General features: G+C 41.7%; 2 protein-coding genes across 8 annotated transcripts; both read left to right on the top strand.

Moving 5' to 3' along the window:
* Window positions 1–790: 790 nt before the first annotated feature.
* LOC112294568 (putative UDP-arabinose 4-epimerase 2) lies at window positions 791–4984 on the top strand. 4 transcript variants are annotated; one of them, XM_090243586.1, is made up of 8 exons: window positions 791–992; window positions 1793–1898; window positions 2776–2900; window positions 3125–3238; window positions 3371–3712; window positions 3860–4084; window positions 4220–4364; window positions 4495–4984. In XM_090243586.1, exons 2-8 carry the CDS (start codon window positions 1805–1807, stop codon window positions 4725–4727), a joined length of 1278 nt encoding a protein of 425 aa, XP_090099712.1. In that variant the 5' UTR covers window positions 791–992; window positions 1793–1804; the 3' UTR covers window positions 4728–4984. The 4 variants fall into 4 exon arrangements, with proteins under 4 accessions (XP_090099712.1, XP_024400938.1, XP_090099714.1 ...); XM_024545170.3 differs by having other exon boundaries at window positions 791–1177; XM_090243588.1 differs by lacking the exon at window positions 1793–1898 and having other exon boundaries at window positions 792–992.
* Window positions 4985–5129: 145 nt separating this feature from the next.
* On the top strand, window positions 5130–8427 carry LOC112294570 (uncharacterized). Of its 4 annotated transcripts, none has more exons than XM_090243590.1 (3): window positions 5130–6624; window positions 7235–7680; window positions 8175–8427. In XM_090243590.1, the coding sequence occupies exon 1, from the start codon at window positions 5308–5310 to the stop codon at window positions 6304–6306; it is 999 nt and encodes a 332-aa protein (XP_090099716.1). In that variant the 5' UTR covers window positions 5130–5307; the 3' UTR covers window positions 6307–6624; window positions 7235–7680; window positions 8175–8427. The 4 variants fall into 4 exon arrangements, with proteins under 4 accessions (XP_090099716.1, XP_024400941.3, XP_024400940.3 ...); XM_024545173.3 differs by having other exon boundaries at window positions 8115–8427; XM_024545172.3 differs by having other exon boundaries at window positions 7824–8427.
* The last annotated feature ends 4288 nt before the right edge of the window (window positions 8428–12715 follow it).

Raw genomic sequence — 12715 nt, 5'->3', positions numbered from 1 at the left:
TATAAATTTGAGCATTTTAGTTGCATGATTTTTGGAATAGAATCGAAGTAGAAGAAAGTTATAAAAATGTCTTCTGACACATTGTCCAACAACACAACCATTCAATGGATTAAACTGTTGTTTGAATTAAATTTATATCAGTCTCAAAGCATCTCGTGCACGACTATATCTAGATAAATATATATATATATATATATATCCACACACTCGCACCTCATAATAAAAAATAATCTTATTATAAAAATCGTGTCACTATAATTGAAAAACATTAATATTCATTTATTTGCATGTTTTCAACTTCAACAAGTCGAAGTGAAGTTTCTGTAATTAACGTCGCCGAAACTGCTCAGTTAAATGCTTTAAGTCAGATGACAATGGTTACTTACCTTTCATGCAGCTGAGTGCAAAAAAATCTACTTTTGCAACTAAATATTTCCACTCCATGTTCAACAAGCAAATCTCTCTAAAAAAGAAAAAAAGAAAAAAATTATTTGCAAATTCTCATAAATACTTTAAATTTTTGACTGTCTGGCTAAGAAAAGTTCCACTATTTTTTCGAACAAAACACCAAAATTAAGGAAAATTAAGAAAACAATGAACGAACGGTCCAGATTAAAACTACGTCGATGAGTTGTGAGCAATAGTAACTCACGTTGTGTAAGAAAAGTTAGTTGCCACGTAGGGCGAGAAAAAACGCGGGCGGACATATGAACCGCGGAACTCGGCCTGTGCCCGCGCCCGTGTATGTGAAAGGATTTAAAAGGAGCGCGGGGACGGGGTGGTAAAGAGAGAAAAGCGAGGAAGAAGCAGAAGCTTAGTCTACTACTATAGTAGTAGTATAAGGGCCTCGAATATTGCGTTAGCTATTTATTGGTAACGGTGTCGCGGAGAGAAGCTCAAGGGTGCGTTGCTACGTCGCACACACTCTCACACACACACACACTCACACTCCGCGTTAGGAGGACTTGGACTCGGAGGAGGAGATTTTGCATGTAGGTCCGACATGTGTGAGACTCCTCTTCAGCTTTCACAGCCATAGAATCTCACTGCATCATCGAAAAGTGTCGGACGCATTGTGTCTCAGAAAGCTCGGATCTCGGCGCCACTTGCCATTCTTTCCGTGTTCAGACATCAATGCGCGAACCGCCTCACGGCAGTTTTCCAGCGGCGGAGCGAGGTGAAGTTAGCCGATCTTCCGGCAGTCGGAGTGATGCATCGTGCATTCGTCGTGGTCGCGTTAGTTCGATACAAAAGGCCTCGGGGCGTGAGTGTTGTTTGATTGAGAGGAGCTTCGTGGTGGAGTGACGTAGAGATCGAGAAGTGTCGCTGCTCGGTTTTTTGTTTTTTGTTTTTTGTTTTGTTTTGTTTTATTTTCTTTCTCTGCCGTTGTTGATCTTTCCAAGACGTTCTGGACCTGGATCCCTTGGTAGTGTGAAGTCATGGCTGCTTGTTCTGTTGTATTTTTATCGTGTTGAGTTTGGGGCTCGTTCGGAAGGTTTACTTGTCGGAGCCAGAGGAGTGGGGAAGAGGATATATTTGAAAGGCGGAATTTATTTTCTTCTACATTGACTGCTGCTCACGTGAAGTGGCTTGCTCACTACATTTTAGTTCTTAATTTTGTTTTTTAGTTTTATTTTATATTTTTTTTCTTTTCCTCTTTGCATCGTCGGCATGACTGTTGACTGGTGATGAGCCAGAGGATGCTGTGAGAGTTTAAATACTGCCGCCTTTTTGTACCTTCGTTCATAGTTTTGAAGGAGATGCTGAAAAACAGAGAGGTGGAGTTGTGAAGGAGTGAGCACTGATGGGTAGCCTGGGACCTGCTCTGCCTCCGGGTACCGCTTCGCCTAGTTTCCGTCGCAGAAGTCCGAGACCGTATCGAACTTATGCTTTTGGAGGTATTTTCCTGTCCGACGCTTTGCTCCTCTAAACCTGCTCTAGTTTCTTGTCCGTTCACGCTACTACCTTGTATTTGATTGTCTATGATGCGTAATTTTCTCGTTTTCAATGCGTTAGAAGCTTCAACACGGACGGAGGTTTTGAGAAATAAAATCATCCATGTACTTGCTCTTCATACTGCGGACGGACAGTCTGTGTATGAATGATTACGAGAAAAGATATTCTGCTTTTTTCCTGGTTATAACGTAGCTAATTTTCTGTTGGTAGAGTAACGTGTCTGGCGAATTCTGTACAGTTGGTTCCCTTGATTATTTTAATATTTCATTTTTGGAGGCGGGAGGAGAGCAACTGGAGATATCGTATTTGAATAGTATGTTTCTGGAATATGCGGTAGTGATAGTGAATTCCGGATTTCCTCTACTACTACATGGAAAGTGTGGGGGGGGGTCGAAGTCGTGCGGACGCCGCAATAATCGTGATCCGTGGAGTTGTCGGAAGCGTTTTCCTGGACGCGCTTTTGGGCCTTGGTTTTCACAGTGGCGATTTGGCTCTATGTTGCGGATATTCTCACACACGCAAATTTAGAGAGTGATGATGCTCTTTTCGCCGATCCTCATCCGGCGATCACCCTTGGCTCATTGCGCTCCTGAAATGAGACCAGGGTGTCTGCGAGTTGTTCACGAATATTAAATGCGCTCTTGACGACTCCAATTCGAGGAAGTGTGACCAATCAAAACAAAGCGAAGGATCCTTTCGGTCGTTGCGGTTTCATCTATTTCTTGAAACCAACTTCGACTTCAGTTTCTAAGCGTTTGTCGTCATGATTGAAGAGATTTGCCAGTGGATACTAAACACACGCGTTGGAACTTTGTGTAGGTATTGATTGTTCCAGTATGCAGCCTCGGTTGGTCCTTATTGCCAAGGTGCTTCTAGTGGGGTTGCTGACTGGCCTTTGCATGAGCGCCTTACGTCAGTCAACCTCTTTTGCTGGCTCCAGCAAGGTAACAACTCCAAATTTCGTCTCTTCTTTTCTTGCCAGTGATCTATTTCACAGAAATGAACCTGTTTGGTCTGCAATCCAGAAGTGCTACTATGTCGAGCCATTGTGTTGTACTGCTCGTGTCTTGTAACTAAAGGTAGGTACTGCTTAACTTGAAGGCGCATTCAGTGGATTTTGAGCGACTAAGGATTTTGACTTGACCTTGCAAATTACATGCTTTTGCAGTTTGCGACACGTGAGAGAGGAGTGACTCATGTGCTGGTAACGGGAGGGGCTGGGTTCATTGGTTCGCATGCTGTATTGCGCCTACTGGAAGATGGCTACCGCGTGACCATCGTTGTATGCAATTCAACTCCTTTGCTCCGATTGATGACATTTAATAGCCAGAGATGCATTAGAAAGGAATACATACCATTGGTTCATTAGACAATCAAATCCCTGGATTTAATCTTAACTTGCGGAATCATACAGGATAATTTGTCACGTGGTAACATGGGAGCGGTGGAGCAATTGCAAGCCTTGTTTCCCGAACCAGGCAGGTTACAGTTCCTCTTCGGCGACCTCGGGGACAGCAAACGCGTCACGGAGATTTTTGCGCAGAATGCTATCGATGCAGTGATGCACTTTGCTGCAATCGCGTACGTGAGCGAAAGTATGGCCGATCCTTTGCGGTATTACCACAACATCACATTTAATACTTTAACAGTCTTGGAGGCCATGAGGGCCTATGGCGTGACGAAGCTCATTTACTCGAGCACCTGTGCAACATATGGTGAACCTGAGACGATGCCTATCACCGAAACTACGCCTCAGGTACTCACATTGAACTGCACATACTGCATTGGTTATTAGTATTGGATTGCGTATCACAATGGCATATTTCTTTTTGACATTGTGGCACTCAGTTTAAATTAGGATTAATTACCATTGTTGACCGATTTTCTGGTTTCACTTCAACAGATTCCAATCAATCCGTATGGGAAGGCGAAGAAGATGTCGGAAGATCTCATCAAGGATTTCGCAAAAACTGCAGACTTTTCTGTGACGATCCTCAGATATTTCAACGTCATCGGCTCAGATCCAAAGGGCAGGCTCGGTGAAGCACCACGACCAGAGCTTCGAAAGCATGCTCGCATTTCAGGAGCTTGTTTTGACGCTGCGATGGGGATTATTCCTGGAATTCAGGTTTGCATAATTTGCATAGAATTCAGAAGCAATTCATTAAAATTATTTCTGCACAGAGATTAGCCGTATTTTTGTTGTCTCATTCGATAGTGATATATAGTTTTTTTCCCAAATTCAAGTCTGTTTGTATTTCAGGTGAGGGGCTACGACTACAAAACCTCAGACGGCACATGCATTCGTGATTATATTCATGTCACCGACCTAGTCGATGCTCACGTCAAGGCTCTGGAGAAGATAGAGAAGGGGAAAGTCTCTATTTACAACGTAGGCACTGGCAAAGGTATAGCTCTCTTTCCCAACTTTCCTTCAGTATTGTGTCCGGTATGAATTCTCTTTTAGCCAAGAATTCCTTTCGAAGCATTCATTGAACTGACAAGAGCACGTCTCTTTTCTCTGTGTGTGTGTAACAGGGAGTTCTGTGAAGGAATTTGTTGAGGCATGCAAATTTGCAACAGGGGTGAACGTGACTGTAACGATGCTCGACCGACGGCCTGGCGACTACGCCGAAGTTTATAGCGACCCATCTAAGATCAAACGCGAACTCAGTTGGACTGCTCAACACATTGACTTGAAAGCAAGTCTGTCCGATGCGTGGAGGTGGCGCAAGCGGCATCCGGATGGCTTCTCCTCTGCAATGATTTAGAGCACATGTAGTGTTAAGCAGAGCATTCTTTTTAGCTGAACACATCAGACTTAGCTAGAATGTGACGACTCAGGTTTAGGTTGGGATTCAGCTTCAATGGTTAGAAGCGCATTGTGTATATTAGGCTCGCAGCCCATGCAGCAGGATTGCGGAGGTAGACAAAGCTCTTAGCGTAGATGAAAAGCCTGAACTTCATTCTTGCAATCCACTCTTCTGCTCAATAAGATTCTCGTGTTCAATATGTGACTTTAACCACATCTTTAATCGCTTGTTTCTTTGGTTTTCAGTGTACACGAATGTCCATTTCTTGCGGTGTAGTCCGTTTGATCAAACTGTGTGGAAACGATGAAACTTCGAAAATCCGTTCAGTCCCATTATTTTTGGTCTATTACGAGGGTTAATCTGCTTTCGTTACTAGCACTTATCTTCCGAACAGCATTCCCTTGTACAGCCCTAATTGAAGCTCTTCATTCCTCACGTTCCTCTCTTACGTGAATTGTGTGTAGGGACACGATCGAGCTGTGTGTGCGACGGTTGAAGGGAGTGTGTTGTGGTTGAGGAGTAGCGACGGAGTTTAGAAATGGATTACAGGGGTAAGTACATTCTGGCGCCGATGGTGCGGGTGGGGGGGTTACCGTTCCGCATGTTGGCGGCGGGGTACGGGGCGGACATCACCTATGGGGAGGAGATAGTGGATCACAAGATGTTGTGCTGTGAGCGCGTTGAGAATGAAGCGCTGGGAACTGTGGATTTTGTGGATAAGAAAAGCAAGGACATTATATTTCGCACCTGCGACGCAGAGAAGCATCGTGTTGTTTTTCAGGTTGGTACAGCGGACGCCGTGCGGTGTTTGAAGGTGGCGAATATGGTGGCGGGAGACATTGCGGCGTTCGATGTGAATATGGGATGCCCCAAGAGTTTTTCCACTAGCGGTGGTATGGGCTCGGCGCTCTTGGACAAGCCGGAGTTGATCCACGATATCTTGACAACTTTAAGGCGGAATCTGAACATCCCCGTTACGTGTAAGGTAAGGTTGCTTAAGACTTGTGGGGAGACCGTAGAGCTTTCACGCCGGATTGAGAAGACCGGAGTGTCTGCCCTGGCTGTGCATGGGAGGAGAGTGGCCGACAGGCCTCGAGATCCGGCGAATTGGGATGGGATTCGGGAAGTGGTGTCAGCTCTATCAATACCGGTGATTGCCAATGGAGATGTTTTTGATTACTCTGATTTTCAGCGTATGAAGGATGCGACTGGCGCCTCGTCGGTGATGGTCGCAAGAGGAGCTGTTTGGAATGCTTCCGTGTTTCGGCCGGAGGGGATGCTGTATTGGGAGGACGTGAAAACAGAATATGTCAAGAGGTGTATTGAGTGGGATAATAATGTGCATTGGACGAAGCACACTTTGAAGGCGATGATCATGCATTTTTCCAATGTGGAATTTTCCGAGGGCAAGGCCCTGACTCGCTGCAAAACCCTGGCAGCCGTTGCAGACGTGTATGGATTGCAGAGCTACTACAGAGAGTTAGATGTCGCCCGGGGTGGCAGTGGGCTCTCGCGGGAGCTTTTGTTTCTTACTTAAGAATCTCATACTTTTGAGATTGATGGGGTATTAACACGCTGATGCATGGTGCAGTATTTTCTTCTGGTTTGGCTAAGCATACCTCGTCTATCATACATCTGAAGCTGTGCAGCTCAATACATGCTTACGAGGGCTTTTATAGCGCCAACTGTTGCTCATGCCTGGAAATAAGCCTGCGTGTGGGACAGTAAAAGCTCTCTCTATCATCTGAAAAGCTCCAGCTCTGGATGTCGCATTCTGTATGTCGATGTTACCATCAACGTTAATGCTTGTTCAATGATAAACTGTCAGGTTGCAGGCGTTGGTGCAGCATCACAGGTGCGTTACCCACTCACTTTTCTTCTAAGACAGATTATTTCAAGTACTAATTTGATGTAGTTGGTTTATACTACTGTAATGGCGTTTGTATGCATCATCTGAATTTCGAGTGATGAATGTGAAGCTCTTCCCTCGGGTGGCAATGCTTCCATTATCAATTATATTCTGCGAATTTTTTAGCTCTGCTGCCCATTTAGGCATTTAGCATCAGCAATACATGATTTTTTCAATTTCAATTTCATTTTTTCAACAAAATAACGCTTTCAAGGAAGAAAAAGCTTTACAGCACATTGTTATGACATATTTAGCCCCTCTGTTTCTTTCTGGTATATTCTAGGTTCTCCTGAGCTGGAAACGTTTTTCAATAGTAATCATGAGACATGTATAGTCTACCGAAGTAGCTGGTACCATGTATATTACTTACTAAAATGCCCCTTCCACACAACTCCGTTAAGCTGCGTCTCTTCTATGTAAACGAAGTTTCAGACATAAATTGCAGTCATTCTACAGTTTTTTGTTTTCAATTCGTTGCTTCCTACGTCATTCATATTAGCCTGTCATTTTCTCCCGCATGTCATGCAACTGATTTGGATGTTTTTGTGGAATACAGTTGTACGAATCAACATGAAGAGTGAAGTGAGTGGTGAAAATGAAGGAAGGCTGGCGGTTGAGGAACGGAAGATCGAGAATGCAGGGAACGTATGCCAATGGTTTAGCGAGGGATTGGATCTACAGAAGGAGGATTATTGTAATTGGAGAGGAAGAGCGATTGAGAAGCTTATTATCCTCAGGCTTCTAGGAATGCATTACCCATCATTCTGGTGATGTTATGTTCTTGCATGAAGGCGACTTATCTGCCGCAGTTTGACAGTTCATGCCAAGGGCATGAACAAATTGATGGTGTGCTTTGGAGAATTTTTCCTTGAATTTGTGCCAACTGTGAGAGAAATCTCGATTGATGATGCCTTGATATTTGAGAAAGCGCCCGGCGGTGCGCCCGCGAATGTTGCTTTTGGGATTGCAAAGCTTTGGAGAAATGCTGCCTTTGTTGACAAGGTACTATTGAACTATCCGACCGATTACGATACAATGGAGTTGCAAACATGACTGCTATTTAGTCTATCAATGTGCTTGCGAGTAGATGAACTCTACCAATCAGATGCTACCGTCACCAACTTTTCGGTGGTGGATTTCTGCAGCGCCAACCAGTTATATTGGCAGAGCACCATCAGCTTTTTCTCTTGGGATCTGGTTTCGGCTGCAAGTTTTGTGCATTAATCAGACATTCTCAAATTCTGCATTTGAAACTTTGTTCAACCGTTTGTAATCATTTAGAAAGGTCGACAGAGTTCGCAGTTTTCTTAAATGTTTTGTCTCTCTGACCTGCTCATGGCAACCCAGAAATGATGTCCACATGTTAACTACGAGCCTTGTAGTCACTAAGAAAAGCCAATTAGATCTGTGCTTACTGCTTGAGCGTTCTTATTCAGGAACAAATAAAAGACTCACTGAAGATTAGTTGGTGGCGGCTGGTTGGAATGATGATTTAGGGTACACGTTGGTGAAGTTGAAAAAGAAGAATGTGGAAACAAAAGCTGCCGCTTTGTGCCAAACGACAGGACTGCGCTTGCGTTTTTAACATTACGAGACGCTGAATTCATGTTTTTGTCTCAGTCCTAGTGCAGACTTGTTCGAAATGAAGCAGCTTGAGATTGATCTATTTTGAACGGTACGAATTGTTTTCATATTCAATAGAATTTTCATGCTTGGACAATTGCTTCATGTTCATGAGTTCATTTGCAAGTCGTGTTTTTTAATTTATTAATGGATGTATAATCCTATCAAGAAGTGATCTTTGCTGCGAAATGTCAGGACGTGTCGTACAATTCGCCTCTTCAATGTTTGAATATCCTGATCGTTTTTCAGATGTCTTTTGCACGCTTTTACAACAAACTATGAGTCTAATATGCTTTTGAATGCGGAGCCCTGGCCTCAAACACGCATGGAAGTTATCATAGCTGTCAGAGAAGAGAGATGTTCGTTGTCGTTTTATTCTATTTTTCTATTTTCATAAGGGTCTGGAGACGGGAGAAGCTAATGCAAATATATATATATATATATATATATATATATGTGTATCGAAGCACAAAGATGGGTGGCGGGAGTTGAGAGAATAGAAGTAGAGGCTGTGGTCTTTGCTTTTAATTGTTTACACAATATGCACAAAGGAATCCCAAAAGGGGGGGATTGGGGTGACTGCAACTCTGGTACGGAATTCTTCGAGTGTCGTAAGGGCCAGGAGGTTGAAGATGTATGCGGGCTGCTTACGTACACGAAGCTGAGTTACGTCGCAGCTTTCTCTATTTTGCAGGTGATGGTAATGCGCCTTGAAATACTTGGTCCTGTTATGGAGAACAGTATTCTTCGCGTGATTAATGCCACTTTGCCTATTGAGAAAAAAAAACAGAGTGAAAGATGCATCTATAACTCTTAACCCTCACAGTAAATTGTGTAAACGCATCGCCTCTTTTCGAGCCTTCCGTTACAACGCTCTAACTCAGATCTTGACGGAAGGTGAGACAGAAGTATTAGAATTAGAATATTGTGTGAGTCTTTACAATCTGCTATATGTTGTGCCCGCGGCTTCAATCATATTTTATTTCAAATCACAAATGTCTATGGAAATCACAAATCCAAGGATGGCTAAAAATTCGTTGATCACTTTGAACCACTCCTGGGGAGATTGTTTAAGCCATATAATGTCTTCTGAAGGCGGCACACCATTCGGGAGTTTTCATATATGTTTCTTCTTAAAGAGAGCCATTCGAAAAGGTGGTTTTGACGTCTATTTGATGCACGTGGAGGTCAAGTTAAATCGCCAAAGCAAGGATAAGTCTTATGGATTGAATGCGAACAATGGGGGAGAAGGTTTCATCGTAATCAAGACCTTGGATTCGAAGCGATCAACGTCACCCGAGCTTTGTAACTTGATTTAAAAAATCCATTTACACGTGATCGTCTTGCAATGGGGAGGAAGATGAACAAACGTCCAAGTGGAATTCGCAGCATGAGAATTAAGCTCTTCTTATATAACCAGTTGCCATTGATGGGCTTCAGGAGAATTTACAGCCTGTTGATACGTCGCAAGTTCCATGGGGACTTGGAATTGTCTTTGATGTTCTTTTTGGACGCGGAAGTAAAACATCCGGATTATAATTTTCTGCAGGGTCCGTGGCTGGAGGAAACCCCTTTGTCGAGCAAGCCGAGGCAAGAACAGGGGCAGAGCTAGAGATTGTCAGGGAATTGTGCGTCGCGGGTGAGTCTGCTAAGTGTAATGCGGACCGGCCAAGCGGACTCATCTGGGCGTGCTGGCCAAGGAAGGGCATGAGTTCAAGCCCAGATTGGGAATCCACAACCCGCCTAACAAGATGAGTGCCAAAGCGAGGAGATATCGAAGGTGGCGGCGACAGTAGCGCAGGCAAGGCTCTTTCAGGAGGCAGGGACTGTGAGGACCCGGGCATAGTGGTCACCCCGCGGAGTTTAGTGTCAGCCGCCAGAAAAGCCGCAAACTACCGCCGTTGGTCAAGGAAAGTTTGGGGCGGGGCCGAGGCCAGGGGAGCACGCCGGAGGGCAGGCTCCAGGGAGAGACCCTAGGGTTCCGATTCAAGGGAGGCATGCCGGGGAACAGGCTCTACTTAGAGACCCTGAGGGATTTGTAGCCAAGGAGTATGCACTTGCACAATTTTTTGTTGAGTTCAACCCGAAGTGGGTCGGGTATTTTTGCAAAGCAACTGCCACCAAAAACACGATGGGCAATACATGGATTTCTTTTATGCCATATTTCAAAAGTAGTGTCACTAAGAAGGCTTTGGTGGGGCTTCAATTTTGCAAATAGGTGGTGCATGTGACAGCCTCACTCCAACAGTGTTTGGAGAGCTTAGCTTCATGAAGCATGCAGCATGTGGTGTTGAAAAGAGTGCAATTTTTTCTTTTTGCAATGCCATTTTGACAAGGAGTATACATTGTTGCGAGTTGGCATTGAATGCCATGAGTCTCCAAATAGTGATTGAAGTTGGAGGAGAGATATTCTCTTCTTTGATTTTCTTGTAGATAGGATTGAATGACTATATTACTTGCAAAGAATGTTTTTTTGAAAGCAAGCCAAGCTTTGTTGGCAGATTTGTACGCTCTTATATGGGAGAAAATAGAATTGTCAATACAATCCCATACAATGGCACAAACTGCATTGTTTTTCTTTTTTCACATTGTGATAGCACCTTGATTTGTTGGTAGTAATAATAGTGCTCCATTGATTTCTAGAAGTAATGTTGTTGTTGTTGTTGTTTTTTTTTTTTTTTTTTTTTTTTTTTTTGCCAAAAACCAACTTCTATAGCCCTTTCATTTCAAACTTCATTTAGATTTTTTATTTCCAACAATAAAGATATAAATTCCAATTGCACAACAAAATTTTATTCAAGCAACGGTTGAATAAGCCAACATCAAAAATCTTTGTGGATTTCTATTACGAATATATTATCTACAACTAAAAAAAATACACCTATTTGTTGTCTTTATGAATATAATAAATAATTTCATGATGGTGATTGAGTGCCACCAAAAGTCTTCAAGAACTTGTCATTGCAAGCGTATCATAGATGTGGTACTTGTTGAAGGCTACAAAGAGCCTAATGCAACAAATATAATGTGTTTATATTTTACATACAATCAATACATGCCTATAATACAACAATTCATGCTTTATAGCTATAGTGAAAGCTAGAAGTTCTAAGTTACACCTTCAAAATTAAGTGAGCTTCTACAACTTGGCTGCATTATAGATGATAAAAAAATAACATTCAATTCTTTGTTGTGGTGAATAGAAACTTTTTTCTTATGAAGGCAAGTGGTTAGCTTGTATAAGCAAAAACTTGCTGAAATAAACGAGACTCAATGGCACATGATTATATAATAGCTTAAAAAAGAAAGTTATCTTGGTAAACACAATCTTGAATAGTGAATTGACATAATCCATTGATGAGACTCTACTAAATTTAAATAAAGTCTCATTATCACATAGAAATTTAAAAGACTGAGTAACATGCATAAAAGCTAGAGACAATAGAAAATCTATCGTAGGTAATGAAGAGAATTTAGAAGTGCATAAGGAGCCTAGTTTAAGTGGATGCTCAATATAAATAGCGATTGGTATTGAAGCAAGAGGCTTGTAAATATATAATCTAACATCATATAAAAGGATGACTTGCTTTGCACAACAAGCATTGCAATGGTAGAAACTAACATCTATTCTATGTTGGTGAAATTGCAACATAAAGTCTTGGTAATTTACACATGATGGCTTATATCAAGAACATGAATATGCACCAAGCAACCAAATACATGCAATCTAGAGGGATCAAAAGATGTGACTAAGATGAACAACTCTAAGGTTGTAATAATATTAGCCTTCAAATTGATAAACTTCTACATAAAATAGATGTAGTTGTTGCAATAAGTTGCATATTGATACATGTATAAAATAATAAAATATAAAAAAGTAATATTTTTTTATAAAGAAATATTATAATATATGAAATGATTAGAATATTTCATACTAAAATACTAATATAATTATATTACATTGCTAATTAAGCCAATTGAGAGAATTTTAATCTCAATCAACAAATTACTTCAATGAATTCTATCCACAAAAAATAAGACATTCTAATATCTTCTTAATTTTTTAATCAAATTATCCTAATTACATTTTTTGATGGATTATTTTAATAGAAAAAGAACATAATAGTTGTGGAGCAAGTTAAAACAAAAAGAAACCACATCAATTGTGGAAGGAGTATTTTTATAATGGGCATGAATTCTTTGGTGATAAGCATTTATTTGTTTTATATAAATTTTCATATATTTGTGTTGTCATACAAATTGATACTACACTAAATTCTTCTTTGTAAGTTGAGGCTCTTTTGTTTTGAATTTGCTCCATTGTATTGTTTTTGTAGTGGTTCTGTAACTGGTACTTAGAATTTTTAAGGTGTCAAATTACTCAAGGATCTTCTAATAAGCTTTGTCTTTCTTT

The sequence above is a fragment of the Physcomitrium patens genome, chromosome 17 (assembly GCF_059467195.1).
Source record: "Physcomitrium patens ecotype Gransden chromosome 17, ASM5946719v1, whole genome shotgun sequence".
In the NCBI taxonomy this organism is placed as follows: domain Eukaryota; kingdom Viridiplantae; phylum Streptophyta; class Bryopsida; order Funariales; family Funariaceae; genus Physcomitrium; species Physcomitrium patens.
This window is presented reverse-complemented; position numbering and strand designations above follow the sequence as displayed.

Excerpts from the sequence above, each read along its gene's own strand:
- LOC112294568 (XM_090243586.1), top strand. The coding sequence starts at position 1,805 with ATGGGTAGCCTGGGACCTGCTCTGCCTCCGGGTACCGCTTCGCCTAGT. Across the intron at positions 3,239-3,370 it reads GCTACCGCGTGACCATCGTT|GATAATTTGTCACGTGGTAA; the intron begins GTATGCAATTCA and ends GGAATCATACAG. Across the intron at positions 4,365-4,494 it reads CAACGTAGGCACTGGCAAAG|GGAGTTCTGTGAAGGAATTT; the intron begins GTATAGCTCTCT and ends TGTGTGTAACAG.
- LOC112294570 (XM_090243590.1), top strand. The coding sequence starts at position 5,308 with ATGGATTACAGGGGTAAGTACATTCTGGCGCCGATGGTGCGGGTGGGG.